We start from the raw sequence: 20410 nt of genomic DNA, 5'->3' as shown, positions 1-20410 counted from the left end.
TAAATTCCCCAAGTACAAAGGAAAAAAATGATAAGATGATAGAACTTTCATTATGAAGTCCATCCTCTTGAGACTGAAATTCTGGGCAGTGTTGGAGAGTAAATCATAAATAACTCCATTAAACTTTTAGAATCTGATGCCAGATTTCCCAATGCTTGTGAATGAATACAGAGCCACTCCTTGGAGTGCTAAATCAAGCAGAGAAGAGCTTATTATAAAATTCCCAAGATTGTCTTGTTTATCATAAAAACATCTGTAAATGTCAGAACCATATAATATAGGGGAAAAAATCCAGATATAATTTTCATTAATAAATCTTTACTTGTATTGGTAAAAAAATTACAGAAAACAGTTACAGAAACTGATTTTTTTTTAATTTCAATAAATGTCATTGAACTGTAAACCTATTTATCAATATAGATGGATGCATAATTTTGAACAAATTTGTATATACTTTCATTTATATTTTAAAATTTTCACATATAACTCACTTCCATAAATAGAAATCCTTAAGATATTACAGAGCAACAATAATAGCAATCAGCAATTCAAAAGATTTTTTTTCTGGACATGATAAAAATGTTTTGATGTCATCTACCTATCCATATGTACAGAATACTTTACAAAAACCCAATTTTTAAGAAAGAAGAATAAATCTATTCCTTAGAGGTTGGTGTTTCTTCTAAAACTTCAGAAATTAATCTACTTTAAAATAGTTTTATCACTCACTAAAATCCAAGAGTTAAGCAATCCAATAGACATGGGGGACACCTCAAAAACTACTTCCATCAGCCTCAGTGAACATTAAAATGTGTTGCTGACTCCCATCCAGAACATCTCTTGCGATTGAGCCCATATCTTCTGCTAAAATCATAGCAAACTGAATCATAATCTTCAGTTTTAGGATCCAAACACACATCCTGCCATGGCAATACTAGTTTCCCACTTACCCTAAGTAAAATTTAGCTCTGTCCTCCAGAGCTGGAAGACAAACATACCATACTAATCCTTCACATGCTGTTTAGCTTATATTGGTCTACACATCACTACAATATCCCCTTGATGAAGAACAATCATTTTCATCTGGGTTTAAATACTACAGAGGATTCAAGGATGTTACAGTCAAGCTAATATAATTGAAAACTGCCATAAAAGCTAATCAGTCCTACTATCAGTCTTATATCAGTCTTAAATTTCAGTGGGTTGGTAACCATAAAGAACCCTATTTTACTTAAGTATGGTAAGTGATTGAGTCTCACTGGCAAAAAGAAGCTAGCTTCCCTGTAACAGACAGAAATTACAAAAATAACCTCAAATCCAAAAGTCTTCATTATATAAACACAATCCAAAAAGCATGAAGAACCGACAGGCTTAAGGGTGTGCACGTTTTGTAAACCAGTAGGTATAAATGCTTTAAACAATAAAGGTTGGTTTGATTAAAAAAAAAAAAAAAAAAAACTCTTAGAATTCACAGATATAATTAATTCAAACTGTAAAATACCTGGTCTGGGGTAGTCCAAAGATAGCACCAATACCGACCCGAGGAAGACAATTAACCACTTTCTTTACTGTTGCTTGGTCAGGGAAGTTGAACATGACACCAACTGTGAACACAAGAAATGAAAACAATGTTATTTTGCAGCATTTATTTTTTGCTTTCTGGCCCAATAAAACATAAACCTAAGCTTAGGTGCTGAACAGACTAGAGTAAGTCTAGTCAACTGAGTCAACTAGTCAACTAAGACTAGACATGTTTCCTTGAGACTACTATAGATACACATTTATACAATTTCCGGAACTGCTTCTATTTTCCGCTGAGAGGAATTTCAGCAGAAGTTGACACTTTTACAAAGCTTATGAAGCCTACAGTTGTTTTGTTTTCTGAACAGAAGGCAAATCTTTATGTACACATTGACTAACTAGAACTAAATAAAAAAAAAGTTTATATATGAACTGCATCACATTTACTAGCTTACTGTCTATTTTCAATATCAATATATTTAACATTTATTATATTTAATATATAAATATTATCTTCATGTTTTTTCTGAAACAGAATGACACTAATGAAATAGGAACCTAAAAATTGGAATAACATAATCCAATTGTGATACCACCAGTGGACATTTATGACTTCACAGAGGCTAGTTTATGACAACTAGGGGCTCCAAAATATGAAACTGTTTGAGTACATGATTAATATTCCAGTGGACGATACGCACTTCCAGATATGCACAATGATGCTCTCTGCAAGATCCGTGTCTGATTCTTACCAGCTATGTTTAAGGTTAGAGTTAATTTTAAACTCAGAGAAAAACTATTTGACTGATATGTTAACTGCATAAAAGATGATGTCCTGTGAAACACGTGCTGACTTAAGGACAACGATGTTTAATATCACTACCAAAAAAATTCTCTATATTTGAAAAGTGTCTTCTTAAGACCTACGTTATTTGATGTCTTTGTATACAGATTTCAAAACTTGGTTTTCAAAATTTCATTATCAGTACAAAACTCTAGAAGATCCTGAAGAATCTTAGTTTAAGCTGCAAAGACATCATATAACCTGGTTTAGAATAAAATTTAAGAGGAGAAAATAGCAGAACAAAATTCTCTGAAGTCTAAACTCACTATATTTTGAGTGACTTGTCAGACTACGTATGTATGTTTGAAAAAGGAGCTGAAGAAAGTGAAGAGTGAAAAAAATGTTCATAAACAGGGTTAAGCCCACATTTATTTCTTAGAATCGCACTAAGATCTAACTGAAAGCTGCACTTCTCTATTTATATTATTTTAGAGATATCTAAGAGCTGCAAATTATTGCATACCTATATTTGAAAAATATTAGAACATTGGAATATTATTACTAGAAATAAAGCACAAAGCTATACCAATAACTAGTCCAATCTGGTAGTGCAGTTCTTTCATTCTGTTGTTCTTAGCATGTATAACTAACAACTGCTAACCCTCCCAAGAGACAAAAAAAAAAAACCTTGAAGCATAACAGATCAGAGGTAGGTGTGCCTTAAGCAAGAATGTTTAGATGCCAAATTAACATGTGGGTATAAATGAAAGTTGCTATAAATGAAATGAGGCATTGTTAATTCCCAGTTACTGTGTTTGAACATAATTCCTCAAGAAACAAACAAACAAAAAAGGAAAGTGGAAACAAAAAATACAATAGAAAAATATACTACTTTAAATATAGAGGCACTTAATCCAAACCCTTCCACTACTTACACAAAACCATAACAAAAAACGGAGTGACTAAACAGCCGAACAGAAAGCACGTGTCCCCAAATCAATACTTGACATGGCCCTAAACTCACAGTACCTCTATTTGCCATGAATATCTCCAGTGCTGTATTTTGCAGAAGATAACGTCGAGAAAAGATAGATCGAATCTCTGAAAAGAGCCATTTTCCATGAAGTCCTTCTGTATATGCCAGAATCTAGTAGAAATGAGAAAGAGAGTGAAAAAAAAATGTTTTAAATATGTTGTCAGTATAGGTAACGTCTTGTGAAAGAGAAACTGTCTGATGCACAAACATGGATTCTACCAATTACATGCAAAACCTGCAGCAAAATTAAAATGTGCTCAAATTTAAAATCATACTATGATAATGATACTATCATGGACTTTTTGAAGTCCTAAACTCAATTCATGCCAAGGCCTTCTAAAAATTTGCTCTATTTTTTCTGTATTTTCCATATTAACTGTGTTTTCCATAATCAAGGCAGTTTCAGAAACATTGCAAAAGGTTTAGCACATCAGCAAAATATAAAAGCATATTCTGAAAATATGTTACTAGTGCCAACAGATGTATCCACACTTGCTTTAGCATTGTAATAACAGGACTGTAACAAATAAGGAAAAAAAATGTCTTCGAAGAAAAAAATGTTCCTTATGTTTATCGTTAAGGCAACATTCATTAATTCTAGAAGTATAAAGGTTGGCTGTATAAGAGGTTAAGTATCATTTTGTCAGCTAAGGTTAAACACAAACCTGCAAATGAACTCAGCATAATCTCTCTATGGAGTAAGCGGTTGTCAAAGTAACTTGTTACAATTCCTGTCATCCCATCTGACAGACACAGATGCTTAGTCTGCCTTCACAATTCAAACTAATCCCATTTTTAGTCCTCAGCCACTTTGTTTCTTTGTTTCTTCACTTTTTCCTTTTCATTTCAAAGCTTAATTATGTAAGTGTTAAGAAACAGCGAGATTGGACACTCCTCTGCCTCAGATTAACAATCCACAAGCAAAGAAAAATATCTGAGATTTGTCCAATTTAGCAAACGCAAATACTTCTAACATAAATCCACCACAGAAAAGGAGTTGCAAATATAATCTTCTTTAACATCATCACTCTTACAACAATTTCACTTAAGCAATATACTGTGAATAAATACAAAACAGAAATAAGAGATGAAAAAAGAAAAGTAAAATTCAAGCCTTTAATATAACAGACTGTTTTTGAACACAATCACCTGCCTGTAGTTTTTTAATGGAAGATTTTGCCTCACATGTAGTGTATGTTCACAAATAAACTGTTTTTGCAGCACAGAGAACAGAAGCACTATAAAGAGCACTGCAAAACACAGTGTAAAATACCATACTACATCTGTGAGTTTTATAATAACAAACAAGTGGGGCAAACCAAAAGCGGCTAGCACAGAAGCTCAGAACTTACAAAGGAAATCATCTCCCACACCTTCTTCCTTTTTAGTTAATCTCTCATCTTCCCCCCAATGCAAGTGCGACAGACAACTTCTCCTCCTCTCCCAACACCCCCACACACACAGAAAGAGAAGGAAAAGACGCATAATTATTCTGAAACCAAAATCCTGAAATGTGGTGAAAGGAACAGAGACTGCCTATGGTTACCAATCATTTCTGAAACAGAGGAACTATCAGAGTTGGGCCATGCTGACACTTTCCCTACCACATCCACAACCCAGCCCCACTAATTGGCAGATTTGTATAATTCTGCGGTGCTACTCAGAACCGCTGTTTTGCTTTTGTCTCATGTATATAAATATCCTTTGAAGAGCACAACATCAAAAGAGGTGACAAAGGAGACAAAGTTGTGGTCCCTGTGTACAAAACTTTCTTAGCACTTTTGCTGGTATTCATCCATGTCACAATCTTAAAATTGGACCTTATAATTTCAGTGCTTATTTTTAGAGAGAATCAGGAATGTATTTCTGCATTTCTCTGCGTTTCAGTAGTAGCAATTAAAACATGACTGATTGTTACTATGAATCGGCACATTTCAAATTCAAACACTTATTACATGGATACTATGAGTAAAATCAGCAAGGTAAATATTACTTTTACCCTGTGAGACTGGTGTTTGTTGAGATGGTGGAAACACTGCAAACGGCCAAACGCCATTTTTTCAAAATGGGAAGGAAAAGCATCAACAGCAGAGCTAGTTTATGTTGGGCGGCTCATACAGCCATGCTAAAGTTACTGAAATAACAAGATTTACAGCAGAAACTTGGATCAGGCTACAGAAAGAGTAGCAGTCACCGCTGGAGCAATTCTTCAGGCCGCTCATTAACAGCGGTTATCAGGAGCGAGAAGCAGCTGAGGCCTAGCTGAGCCAGGCCTTCGTTCCGAGTTGGAATAGTAGCTGCCTGGTCCGCAGCTTCACTTCAAAGTCTCTGGAGTTCAATTAAAACTGGATTAGGTGGAAGCAGCCCTTCTTTGGGACACTCTGTTCTCTGAACCTCCTCACACTCTGACAGCACCCTAGACAGAGGTCTAGCCCTCCAATGAACCGGTCACTATGGAAACTGCATCATTACCATTGCTCTGCGCTTAGCGCGCCCAGTAGACTAGATGAAAGATCCAAGCACATTTCTTTCATGTGTATTAGCAAGGATTCCTCACAAAAATCAAACTCAACCTTTTATTCCTTGACAGACATCCGGTTTTATTAACAGAACCCACTAGTTGCAGAAACTGGTTAGCACTTTAAGTTAAATTCAGAATTTTTATTTTGATAACTTTTTTTTTTTTAATCAGTGCTACCACTTCTGATATTTTCAGTTTCAGAATTACAACTTGCAAAACATTTTTTTGCATTTTCCTGTTTTCATCCTTAAGTCACACAACACAGAAATCTGTTTAAGAATTTAAGAACCACCATTTTATTCATCCTCTTGTATTATAAGTTTGGTTTAAAAATGACTCCCAGTTATTTCTGTGTTTTGTTACCATTGGTAATAGTTTTGGACTAACTTGTGAAGCAAAGACTAATGGGAGTGTACAATCTAATTTAACATGCACAAATAGTACCACCTGCCCCACATGAACAGATAACCATAGAACTTCAGTTGATTCCACACATCAGATTGAAGTTTAATCTATGCACATTTCACTTATTTGAAAATATACTGGACCCTATAGGAGAATAGACAATTTATATGGTTTACCATTTCCATGAAAAATACCTAAAGTAGATAAATGAGCTGTTCGTACATGATTCTACAAATCTTATTACATGAACTACTCTGTGATCAGACTTTCACAGAATCACAGAATGGTTTGGGTTGGAAAGAAGCTTAAAGATCACCCAGTTCCAACCCCCTGTCATGGGCTGGGACACCTCCCACCATACCAGGCCTTGAACACCTCCAGGGATGGGGCATCCACAGTTTCTCTAGGCAACCTGTTCCAGTGCCTCACCATCCTCAGAGTGAAGAATTTCTTCCAAATATCTAATAAAAATCTACCCTCTTTTAGTTTAAAACCATTGCTCTTTGTCCTGTCACTACAGTCCCTGACCAACAGTCCCTCTCCTGCTTTCTTGTAGGCCCCCTTTAGGTATTGCAAGGAAAACAGATGAACAAACAGCATGACAACACAATTTAAAATACAAAATTCCTTTCACCTCTGCATGAAGTCCCTTCTTTACTTCAAATAAAAAAATGAAGACCCAAACCTGTAATCAGTTCTCACAGTCCTGCTGCAGGCCCTGACGCTACCTGACTGGAAGAAACCCTCCAAGAAGCCAGTAGGTAAAGAAGAGCCAACTTCAATTTACACTTTGAGAACACTGTGAATCAGAGTTGCATGAAAATGCAGGTAGCAAAGAGCTGATTGTTAATTAAGATCACGTGTAAAAAAGTCATCTCCTCACAATTCATAGCTGTGTATCAACATGAAAATACCCACCTGGAAGCTATTCAGTTTTGGACACAAATGCCCAGCCCTACCTTTTCTCCAAAATCCCCTCCAACCTTGATTATAAACAATGACTCTTGTAGAAAATTACATGCAATAGTTTAAAAATACCATCCGTACAGCTTCCTCCTGAATTAGGAAAGTAGTATTTTACTGAGGACTAGATGAACAGTTTGCGTTACATTTTAAGCAAACCAATCAGCTATCATATTTATTTTTAGAGAAAAGTACTATTGATCTCAAAAATGAGAATATCCTATAAGTAATTAAGTCTGCAAATGGCTTATAGAACTGAAACAGTAATTGAATAATTACATTACTTTAATGTGCCAGCCAATTTAACTGTCATGAGTAAAATAAAAACTAAATAGCTTATTTAAAAAGCTGATGAATATTTGTATATTTCACAACAGTTTTTCTTGAGATCTCCTTAAAAAGTTACAGAGCACATTAATCGAGACACAGCAAAAACAAAATGCATTTAATTTGCATTTAAATTTGATTGCAGCTGAGAGAGGACCTATACAAATAAATTCTTCTAGTAGCATTCTTAGTCTTTTGGGGTTATCTTTGTTCAGGTAGGCAAAATTACAGCATGTAGAGGATATAAAATCTGATTCAGAGTTCATCACGAACCTGGATTGCCACCACAATCTCAGCCTTGTAAATATGTTCCACATCTTCAGATTCTACTGTTCGGATACTATTTAGTTGCTAGCTGTAGCATTCACAGTGAAAGGGTCTTATGCCGATCTTTTTTTTAAATCCATCCAAGATTAATAGTAATGTTAAATATCCAAATGCTCTTAAATAAATCACAGAACTTATAGTTTATTTTAGATTTCTCAAGAGAATAATGAATAAGATGTTCTATTTTAAAAAGTAGATATTTATACATGCAGCCACTTAAATCTACGCTCAAATAATAGTCTCCCTTCAAGTCCCTCCTGTAAGCACACAGTCTGCTATACAATCCTGTTCAGCATTTTCATGGGTGACAAACTCAATTAAACATATTCATTACTTTAATGTTCCACTAGATGGTTTTAGCCAGCATAAAAAATTTAAATAAATAAATAAATACTCTGTGACCTTTGTATCGATCAAGCAAAATGGCTTATGCCTGGGTGTGGGTGGTGAAGAGATTGGGGAGGGGGGTGGTAAAGGACTCTTATGTTTTCTCTTCCAATTACTGGAGGAGATGATAAAACCACAGCAAATGATGTATCAGCTCATTTTATCTTATCGCTTTGGGGCTAGGTGACAATGAAGTTCATATTTCACTGGTTCCCATTGAAGATTGTGAAAATTACTTGCCCTTATGACCTGAAATTTCACTAGAAGACAGAAATTTCTCTTCTGCAAAGTAATGCAATTTTTCAGATGTCAACCTTTAGCCCAGCTTTAAAAATTAATTTCATTTATATTAACCAATGATATTGATATTTTCACAGAATGTTCTTTGATACATGAACCACAGACTAGCAAATTGATGTGCTTTAGAAGGCTAAAATTATTTTATCTGAAGCTGCTGGGGACAGACAGATTTACCACAAACTGGAATTCCTATTTCACAGTATACTGTTTATACTAGCCTGATATACTTTAAGGCCTCTGGACCTGTAAATAGCGTAGTCTTTAGTTACAACTTAGAAATTATTTCCAATTATAGAATAGATCTAGAAATGAAACTATGTAAGTGATACACAAATAAAAACACCATTTGTGTGGAAATGAATAACGTCTGTCACAGGCCACAGATCAGAACATGTGTGATGACATGAAAAATACTTACCAGATGATTAAAATAGACGATGCACAACTATATTTTCTCTCTTTATCCTGACACTAAAGCTATATTTCAAAGTGAAAAAAATTATGCAATGCAGATTTTCTGAAACTAGTCTTCCACTAACTGCAGATAACCTTCTCCCTGTATCAGGATCTACCTTTGAAAATTCATGACAGGTATTCATAACAGGTTTCGTTCTTTTGAATTGACTATGAGGTTCCCAAAACCCCATATGTTCTAATAAATCAGTAAACACTGTTAGCAAAGTCAGTACCAACTATCTTACTCCTTTCCACTGCATCCAATACTTCACGATTTCTTTGTCCGTTTTGATTATCCCTGCTGAATCCTAAACAGCAGGACCAGCAATGGTTCATTATCAGTGGCAGAAAACAGTTAATCAAGTAATCATCAAGCAATGGCAGTGTCCTGTCTTTAACCATGGCCAGCACGGTGGGTAAATAGAATATTTTCTCATTTCTTCCTTCATTATATCATAAGTTTAAAAATTCAGAGAGCACTTTTAATCTACTCTAATTAATAATAACAATTCTGGCTAGTCCTGATGTCCACACAGACTGACAGATTCCAGAACTGCTTTGTGAACTGCATTAAATTCTACGACTTCATCATTTTATGTGTCAATGAATTTCATCATTTAAACTCTGTAAATACTGTATATACTGCGTAAATATTAAAAAAAGCTACTGTTGTTGATATCAATTTGTATACATTGGACAAAAAAGGAAGTTACCTGCAAAAGCTCGAAAAGATAGCTTAAGCATCACTGATTAAAATTCAGTGAAATGATTTGTCAGTGTGTAGAAGCTGTCAAACTAGCTGATCACATTAAGAATTTGGATCAATAATGCTGAAATGAAGTATTATTAATATCAAGCCTCTATAGTAATGAATGGTGCAGTGGTACATTGCAGGCTAGCTACCCCACAAGACAGAATTTTGGAAAACTAGATTGAGAAATTCCATTTGCCATCAGTTTACCTATGCAACTGAGGAGCTGGTGTCTAGACCTGCCTCAAAATTCCTCACAACTCACTTATGTTGGCGCTAACTACGCAACTTTCTGTCAGCACAAACCTTGCTACCTCGTTACTTAACTCCCTTTCAAGTTTATCATGTAAAAAACTAAACAACAAAGTACAGGAACTTTAAGATGCTCCAAACTATGTGTTAGTGAAAACTGATTGTTTAATTTGACTTCAGGTCTCCTTGTGAGCTAATCAAAAAGGGAATGTAAATTCAGGTTGTGATAATCTGAAAGCGACCATTTTTGAAGTGTTTACTGGAAATGGGGTTATAAAACAAAAACACTTCTTAAACTTTAACCTCAAAGGTTTTTGGTATACTCCCTAGGATTTTGTATTACTGTTAAGAAAAAAATAGATATACATTTCTGAGGTGATAAGTATGACCACAAACCAAATTTTGCCAAGGTACCCAAATATGATCATTCAGAAGGCTTCATAATGGAAATAAGACAAGTTTATGAGGAAGATACCAAGGTGTGTCTCTCTGAAATAACTGAGTTAATAAAAAATACTTTGGAAGAATACCAGCAAGGACTATTTTTAACAGTTCTGTTTCTGAACTCTCCAGTATAACATATCTTCAAAGGGTCTCAAGATCTTTATTTTTTTTTCTGGAAAGATTTTACACAATGAAGGGTATCAATTCTTTTTGTTCCTTGTGTAAGATAAATGAAGCAAAATTACAGAGAGCAAGGGGTGGGGATGTGGCCTCAACATTAATGATTAATGCTAGGTTTTTAGTCAGCCTGGTTTTCAGATGATCAGAACTGACTACCGTCTTATTCTCACCTATAATGTCAGACCTGATTCTCTTTGAACAGGTCCTCTCTTTCATATTTCTGAGAACTATGGTTTTCTGCTTCCATATAAGAAGTATCTTCTTTCTGATATTTAACAAAGTTATAACAAGTAAAATTATGGCAGTTAGCAGAAGACTTCGTCCCTATCGAATTTTGAACAGATTTAATCTGGTGAAGAGGAGGCTGAGGGGGGACCTTATTGCTCTCTACAGTTACCTGAAAGGAAGGTGTGGGGAGCTGGGGGTCGGCCTCTTCTCGCAGGTAGCTAGTGGTAGGACTAGAGGAAATGGCCTCAAAATGCGCCAGGGTGGTTTAGGTTGGAAATTAGGAGACATTTCTTCTCAGAAAGAGCAGTCAGGCATTGGAACGGGTTGCCCAGGGAGATGGTGGCGTCATTGTCCCTGGGGGTGTTTAAGGGAAGGTTGGATGTGGTACTTAGGGACATGGTTTAGTGGATAATATTGGTGGTACGGGGATGGTTGGATCAAATGATCTTGGAGGTCTTTTCCAACCTTAATGATTCTACGATTCTAAGATTGTGCTGTTGTGCTTTGTGTACCTTATTTCTACTTAGTGGCTCCAATCCATTACATGCTGTTGTAAAACTACTACAATAAATAGCCTTTCAAAACTATTTAAGGGATTTTGAGAAAAGCCCTAAAAGCTTTCTCCTGTTTAAAAGCGGAAGTACCTCAGAAAGTCATAAAAGAAATCAACCAGAATTATTATATTTTTATAACAAGAGGGCATTTACCTTTATGATGTTTCTTTTTGTTTGTTTGCTTTTTCAAGTTTAAAGTTCTGGTTGGTCCCCACTCTTCTTTTAAAAAACTCCTAAAGCAGAAAAGCCTTGTAGAGGCTCTTTATCAGATTATATTGGTTGATCTCTAAGGAGTACAGAGTCTGAAAACTAGGACAATTGCCAGACTAATGACTCACAGCAGTTCATATCCATAGCAGTATAACTAGATATGGTGAAAGGTAATATACAGGAGCATGCATTTCAAAAACAGACCATGGAAAACAACATCAAAGCTTGCTGGTTTTGCTGTCTCTTAAACAGATTTAGCCACTGAGGTTTCTTTAAAAAAATAAGGTTCATGTTTGTTGTAATTGTCTCTTCAAATTTCAGTTTTGAACAGCAAATCAGAGTAGTCATGTAAGATTTCCCACTGCTGTGCCCTGCACCTGTCTATTTCACCACTTTTAGGACATGACTTCTCCCATGGGCTGCTCCTGCATGTATCCAGGAGATCTCTATCTGGCCAGAACACGTGCAAGCAGAAGCAGCAACTGCAACCAAGGAGGGAACAAATGCACCTGCAATACTGGCAGATGTCCAGTGTCTGCCATTTTGATCTGATCTTGCAGGTGATGGGTGAGGAGAAAAACACAAATGGGCAATGAAAAAAAAAGTTTCAATGCCAAAAAGAAGGATTTTTTTTTTTATTGATGACCTGTAAGCTGACCTTCATATCCCTTCATCAGAACAAAACAAAAACAAAAAACCACCCCCACACATCTGGCAGGAAGCTTGAGTACCAGTCATCATAAAAGACTGCATCTGATCAGCTCATTAATGGGAACCAAGCCCATTCGTAGAAGAACAGATGTGCCTCTTGAAGGCAAAGAGAAAAGTCAGACTCCAGAGCTGCCAATCCAGCAGTTTACATTAAAAGATTCTGTGCTATGTTTTACAAGAGATATGGCACAGAAGGTGCAGCTTGCAAAGGGATGGGAATGTGAAAATGGCTTAATGCCACCTTTGTGCTGCACAGACTCTAGACTGCTGCAGGAACCAAATCCCCTCTGAGTATACTGGAGCAGCTGCAGGGGCTGCTGTGTAATTACATACATTTGCCTTACTTTGGATATCTGGTAGCTGCCCCACATCCCAGGACTGCAGAGTACTTTATGCTATAGAAAATCTCCCTCCTGCTCTCAGAAGTTGGGACAGAAGATACAGCAGTGCTTCTAATAAACCCTCCACTGCTCAAGCACTGCTCCTCTCCATGCTAGTTCATTTACTATACACCAAAGCAGAACAGAGACATGACAACAACATAGGGAAATCATTCTTAGTTACCAGAGGACATGTCCCCCACATGCACTTTTTTTAATCAAGACCCACAAGAGTATGCCTCATAGTCTGTATCTGTATTCCTACATTTATCTTATATTCCAGTAAAAGTAGATTAATTCCTCAAGTAAAGGAACTGGGTATAATAAGTCAGTGACAAAGGTTTTGCTATGGCTTATGACTGCAAGAGAGAATCTCTTCTTTAAGATCACCCATAGAAATAATTTGACCAATTAAAATGAATCATGTTCGTAAAGAACAAAGAACAATGAGAACAGAAGGTTTTAAACAATAACTGCTGGTTTTCATCTCAGGAGATGGCAAAATAAAGTAGTTTAAATTCAGCTTTAAAGCATTCCTATGAGTACAGACCTTCTTCCAAGGTTAATTAAGCCACGGACATACCTAATGTGAGGTCTATGACCACATCTAGGATTCTAGGGTAACAAAACAAGAACATAACCCTAATTTCAGTTTTAAAATGCAATAGAAAATTAAACTGCATTTCTAGTCCAAATGATTGATATGAAAGGCTTGGAAATGTGATACAAGTGTAACGTACACAGACAGCAGTCTGGGGATAGTTGAACAATTGATCCAACAACATGATTTGCCTTGCCATTCCCCCTAGGGTATTAAATCTAAAACTTGCTACCACTGAGGGCCCAATAAAAAATGACCTATCAAAAAATTCTGCAGATGACAGAAGAAGAAGGGGCTGTAAGTCTGTGTGAAAATATCAGCTCTTGTGAAGAACTGTAATCTGGGCTGTGGTATGCATTTATCTTACAAATCCACTGTACTGTTAGGCACAACTGGAAGTTTTCCTAAAAGGCAGAAAAAGGCAGATCTAATGTGGGAGTATTTACAAAGCACCGGGTTCCAGCCAATATGTGACAGTCTGTTTCATAAATGCTCAAGTCAAAAGGGAAAAAAGTCCTGTAAACTGCTTTTTAGACACAATTAACCTCTTAGTAATATCCTATCCACTCCGTGCAAAGTGCTGCCAAGAAATAACAGTTCCTTGAGAAAATACAATAATTTATCTTGTCCATGAATATTTCATTTGCAAAAGTAACTTAAGGCAACTCTTATCAAGCAAATTAACTGTACTTGAAGGAATCATGTGGGAACCCTTCTTAAACCTTTAAGCGGGAAAAAATCTAACTGGGTAGCAGTTCTGTTCCCAGTCAGCTCCACATTTTGAAAGAGGTACATGTTTTTTATAAAAAAGCAGGAGATTGAAGACATGAGAAAACATAATTTTTTGAAGGCATTTTCAGTTCTTAAGTGATTTAGTTTGTAACTCAATGTTCTTTTGTTAAAAAGAATAGTTTAAGACAGAAGACCTATCTGTAAGTTACTGAAGGTTTGCTCCATGACTAACTACATCTGGAGTACTTACAAGTAATTTAAACAATTTGGGATCTGGAATCAGTGAAATTTGAAAATACTTGAAATCATTGCCTAAGATGAGGACACTTATTTCCATAACATGCTAGCAATATAGATATGCAAGTAGGTTAGTCATTTTAAAATACATGTCAGAGGCAAGACTACTGCATTTGAGCTCTGAAATATAAAAAGTATCACACCCTACAAGTAGGAATGCATTTACAGCCAGAAATGCCTGCATATTTATCTCCAGAAGATACACGGCTTTCTACTCAAGAAGTTGGAAGTTGAAAGTTTGTGGAGTTTGATGGTTGACCATTTATTACAGGACAAGGAATATTCCTTTCTTTTCCATGAGTATGTGAAAATTATCTTCTGAAAAGACTAGGACACAAAACTTGAAGCAATAACACAAAGAATAAAAGTAACTCATCCAGACACATCTGTACCGCCAGTGAAGAACTGATAAACTGACCAATAAATCATTGTTCCTACTTGACAAAAGTTGCATTTGTATGTCCTCATTTAATAATTATAGTTTTAAAAAATGTGGCATTCAATTAAAAAAATAGACATACCAACTTTAATTTGTTACATCAATTGCTGAAACTTCAAATATACAGTAGCATAAAGAACCTGCAAAAATAACTAAAACTGGCAAGTATCTGCTTCTTAGCATTCCACCTAAACAAAATGTCGGCGTTGATAAAATCCACTTTTTAAAACATGTATCCTTACAAATCTTAAGTACTGTCATCTCATCTCCCTGTTGGAGTTTGATTGATTACGCCTTTTCCTTATGTTCATTAATCTCATCACCTTATCTTTTACACCACTTCATTTTAGCAGAAAGGCAATAATAAAACCCTCATCCATTATCCTTTTACTCATCTAGTCAAGCGGAAATGGTTAATAACATGCTACAAATTGAACTTCAATCACCTCATTTTCTCCTTTGTCGAATGTACATTAAAGTATATTCCAAAAGTGCAATTTGTTTTACAGGGGAATTTGTGTTATATTGCTACAGACAACTAAAATTAAGTGTTTCTCAGTTTGGTTATTAAATATATCCAACTGTCCTTTTATCTCTGATACTAAAACATTAACTCATTTTATTAGGGTGTAATAATACAAGGGCCTTATCTCCCAGAACACAGGGACATCTAGTCTGCCTAATAGTAAGTGTTATACAATGGGTCATTTATCTTTCCTTTTTAAAAAAAATACGCTTGTGATAGTTTATGAATTGGTACATTATTGCAGATGAAATGGCGCTCCATTTAAGAAAAGTTAATTTGTTTACATGTAGGCTTATCTTCAAATGCAAGCCCCATTAGAGAAGCGGTCTGTAACTGTCAGAGCAAGTGAAGGGGGGAAATAGGTGGATGTAGAAAAATTTAGAGCACAGTAATTTTACTCTGATCATCAATTGCCTGTTTGAATATAAACTGTGTTCTACATACATTTTTAGCAAAATTTCTATGATCCTAAAATGATTCTACAGAAACACTGATTGAAATAAGGGTCTCAGAAATTGTTTTTATGAACTCTCCTCATCATTCTCAATATGGACGTATGTTAATAAACTAAATGACAATTCTCAAAAAACAAGAAAAATCTACTAAAAAAAATCTGAAATGAGACATGCTTGGAGTTCTTTCTTCCAAAAAAGAAAATTAGAAGGATGGGTGAAATTCTAGCTCAATTTAATTCAGTGACAGTAATCCCTTTTACAGAAGGGAAGCAAGATGTCCTCATCCGTTTTTGTATCTCCCTAGAAAAAATTTCACTTGCACGTCTGTCATTATGTCAGGGAAACACGACTGATTTGACTAGATCCTCAGTAAAACTGTGGGTCAGTATAAACAAATATAACCACACATACTGTGCAACTATTATAATAAAAAGATATTATTTTCCCATTTATTGTCTCATCTCAACTCTACAGAACACTGTTAATCTTCTAAGAAGCCTGAGAACACCAAAGTTCTACCTTAACTCAAAGAAGACAGAATTATGGAGACAGTCATTTTTTATTACCATCAAAACTTGCGATTGTTACCATCACAGTATATGTATATACGTGTGTATATATATATATTAAAGCAAAGCAAAGCATATATACACAGCTTTAAGTAAGTTATAAAAAAGATGTAAAATTGTTTTTACATTCCCCTTACTGGTCTACCTTTTTTCAATTCTCTGTCCATGAGCAGTCACTTTCTACTGCTACCCCAACCCTACTGTTCTAACAGCACTATATTTGAGGTCAGCTGGAGTGGAGAAGTGATTCACATAGTAAATAACCTGGGGCAGGGAGAAGAAAAAATGCAAAGGTTATTTTAGGCTGACTCACTTCCCCTGTTCTGTTCACTGCACAACCGCTCAAATGCTTTCCCACAAACAACGGGGAGACGGAGGGTGATGTGATGGGTCCTAAGGCCATGTTACCTTAAGCCAGGACTGTCACTGAGAGGAATGCTTCTAAAACTTTGGTTTAGCAAAATCTTTACTGCAGTCAGACCAGCCTCTGTGTATGACTAGTTTGGTTTTCAGTCCTGCAGCTCTCTGGGCTCTTCCATTTCTCTGGGTGTTTCAAGCAGCCAAGCTCTAACACGTTATCTTACCTAGAAACTGTCTTGAAGTCCTCCCTTAATACCACACCTCTAAAAGCTTCAACAGCTTGCTGACATATACAGCTGCTGGCTTCATGTTGAAAATTTCTTCTTTTGTCATGGAAAATGTCTTGTTTCTTGTTTTCTTGTACTTTGACCAGTATTAAAATATCTGCTACTTCTGGTCCTACATTTAGAGAGGAAGATCTCTGGTCTGTGTTTGTAAACTGTGGTTGTCCAGTGCTGTCCCTGTCTATGACTAAGGCTTGTGTTACACCCTAGTAAAATAAAAAGCATTCTGCTTCTTCAAAGCAACAGACTTTGCTGTCTTTGTTTAAACTACTTTGTCTACGTACGTGACACATTTCAGCCCAGGAATAAGCAAATTCAATTCTTACTGTAATAACTTGACCACTCAAGAATTCAGATTTCTTTGTTTTCATGAAGTTTGAAGTAGTTGACTACATTTTGACTTATTTCAAGCTACAAGTAATACTGACTCAAAAATACAAACTAGTTATTATACTTGCCATCTACTTGCTGCAGAATCACCAGATTAAATTATAATATCGATTATTTGTTAAAGCCCAGATGTTTTAACTTCCTTTTACGTTTTCACACGTGGAGACCACAATTGTAGTTGGTATCAAAAACTTGTATTTCAGCATGACTTGCACAGACTCAGCTATTCCAAGTAGCACGGTAAAATACTAGAAGCGTATCAACATAATACATTTTATAAATGCAAATTTCTAGACTATGTGCATGCATAGAAATTGATCTAATTCATCTGAATTTTTTTCATGTCATACTTCTGAAAGCTACCTTTCAGAAAACTGCTTTCTTTAAGTGTCTTCCGTTAGTAATGCCTCCCTCTTCTGCATGTATAACTGAAGAGGTTGTCTACTTGCTTCCCTTTCACTATTTAATGTACATTAAAACAGATGTTCAAAAAAGCCTTTTAGGTTCTTCATGAGAAAGTCTAGCACCCAAATGAAATAAATAGAGAATTAGAGCAAGCTATAAACCCAAGACGCTTCTAAATTGCTGTCAGTAGTTTACCAAGAGGTGCAAGTTTACACAATGTAAGTTGAATCCTTCAGCTGATGCCACACTTCTGCAAAAAGTAAATCACTGATGCTACAGCACTTGAGCACAGCAATTTATTGCAGAAATAAATGAACAACTGAATACTAAGCAAGTCAATGGGAGTCTCTATTCCAGTCTCTAACCACCATTCCTGTACCACATAACATGTCATCATCCATAAGTAAATGAGTTAATCAATTTAATGAGGATTCAGACAAATCGGCTGCCTAATGAGCACTCAAACTCATGTGGCAAGGGTTATGCTCCAGTGCTGACAAAATCAGTTTGATGAAACTGTGACAAAAGCAGCACAGCACAATTCCTTCAGCACATTTTCCTGCATCTTATTAGCATGAAATTATAATCACTATTTGCAAAACTGTATAGGGAAACCTTTTATTGTGTCAGTCATGTAAACATATGCTTTATCTACTCTTCTTTCCAGCAAACCTGTGCATATTGTTACAATTCAGTTTAGTAATTATTCAGTTCTTTTAGGAAATGGTAGAGTTGTTTAATGTAATTTAGTTTGAGTATGCCAAGAGAATTTCTAGAGTCATTATGTTGTATGTTTTTGCATTTTATGAATGTGCCATTTGGAAACAAATATAAAATAAAACAACCAAGCTTTGCAAACAGTTCAGGAAATTAACACTAGAATCTCTTTTAAATGTAACAGGGAAGATCCAGCTCTAGTTTTTAGATGAATAGTGATGGTCATATGCTGATTTCTCAACTCCATAATGCTCAGATGCAAAAATCACAGACAAAGGGAATAAAAAAACTAACTACTGTCATGACTAGTTTATCAAAATCCTTTACACATGGCTTCTCAAAAAATTTTCTAGCAATACTGACTAGTTATGTCAAGGCTCAAAATGCAGGGCCAAGAAGTGTCCAGAAGGCTTGGATTAAATGTTGAAAATAATTAAAAATGGAAATCTGACAATTAACAAAAAGCCATAATTAAAAAATAATAATAATCAAGCTTAATTCTTACTTTCCAAGTATTACCTGTCTAGAAAACTTTCTGCAGGAAAGGAAAAGCGTCTCTGCATAGAGTTGTTTAAATGCAAGTGATACAAAGGCATATTAGAAAAGTTTTCATGTTTTATCCACAATTTAAAATAGTGTTAGTGTATCAGCCATACAGATCATATAAGCCTGTACTAATTTACAAGAACGAGTTTCTGGATGTGTTCACATAGCTGGCAAAAATCTAATGTTTTATAGACTAATGTCTTTCCTTTCTCCAGGAGAAAGTGTCAAACCTCTAATATTTCCTTGCTATCCTGTGAGCACTGTGAGGAGGGAAAGAAATTGCTCACAGTCACAACTTTTGCCCACAAACATGGGATGGAGCAGCTTTAAACTTTGAGAGCAAACTTAGAAGAGAAAACTGATTTATCTGTAAGGACACACAACTTTAGATATCAGTGAAACTGCATTCTTTGTAGTAAGCTTTGTCATTCTGTTGACTTCAGGATCTGTGTTTGAGCACTAGAACTCAGCGGCAGGATTTCTGAAAAGCAATCCAGAGGTAATGTAAATGATACTGCATCCAACAGGTATAGAAGGATGTCAAAATGTTAAGAATAATTAGAAACATTCCTAAAACAAAAAATATGTATTTATATTTTTAACAAAAACTACATAACTATTACACCAAAACAACAGTAGAATCAGTGGCAGCTGACAATATTAACTGGCATATCCTCACACTATTTTATCACCAGAAACTTTATCTTCAAAGCACAGCATTCAAGATAACACACAGTGATTTAAGTTTGAAAGAGTTGAACTTATCTTTTTCTGCACTTCCACGACTTTTATTACAACACACCATATATACATTTCGAACCTACTTAAGGGATCTCGATCAAAACCCTAATTTACCTGTAAATATTTCACTAAGGTCACAGTCTGTGGTTATGATCCCATGACAGCTGGATGCCACTAGGACGGTCTGCTCTGCTCCAAACTGTATGGTCCCACTGCCTCCTTTCTCCTGCCACTAGCGTTCCTACAGCCCTGCAGTAGGAGCCTAGGGAGTACACCCTTGTAAAAATCCAGGGACAAAAAGGTGGCTTCCTGCCAGATCAGTTCCCTAATTTAACTCATCAGGTAAATGATGCTGATGGCAAGGAGAGGTGGGGAAGGACTAAGCAGCCCCAGACCAGGTCCAGCGATTCATATCCTGTGACTGATTTAATATTTATTAAATAAATTAATAAATCCCAGACATTTGCCTTAATCTAATAGAAGAACTTTTAAAATTGTCTTATTGTGGTAGCTTGTCCAGTAATTTTTTTACATAAATGCCATCATTCTATACAATTATAAATGCTATGAACACATGTAAAAAATAAAAATAAAAATCTGTAATTTAGTTG

At 35.7% G+C, this 20410-nt stretch overlaps 1 protein-coding gene and 1 long non-coding RNA gene across 7 annotated transcripts in view; one reads left to right on the top strand and one right to left on the bottom strand.

Moving 5' to 3' along the window:
• The window catches only part of LRBA (LPS responsive beige-like anchor protein), a 396366-nt gene that overhangs the window by 131869 nt on the left and 244087 nt on the right, over positions 1-20410 (bottom strand). For all 6 annotated transcript variants that reach the window (XM_040554872.1, XM_040554875.1, XM_040554874.1 and 3 more), the window contains 2 exons: positions 3335-3452; positions 1502-1604 (listed from right to left, as the gene is read on the bottom strand). In XM_040554872.1, the coding sequence (XP_040410806.1) occupies positions 1502-1604; positions 3335-3452 (221 nt within the window). The remainder of the gene's footprint in view (positions 1-1501; positions 1605-3334; positions 3453-20410) is intronic.
• Positions 2218-16352, top strand: LOC121069120. The gene is made up of 3 exons (XR_005819284.1): positions 2218-2287; positions 15433-15491; positions 16262-16352. It is a non-coding gene; the product is annotated as an uncharacterized LOC121069120 (long non-coding RNA).

The sequence above is a fragment of the Cygnus olor genome, chromosome 4 (assembly GCF_009769625.2).
Source record: "Cygnus olor isolate bCygOlo1 chromosome 4, bCygOlo1.pri.v2, whole genome shotgun sequence".
Taxonomy (NCBI): domain Eukaryota; kingdom Metazoa; phylum Chordata; class Aves; order Anseriformes; family Anatidae; genus Cygnus; species Cygnus olor.
This window is presented reverse-complemented; position numbering and strand designations above follow the sequence as displayed.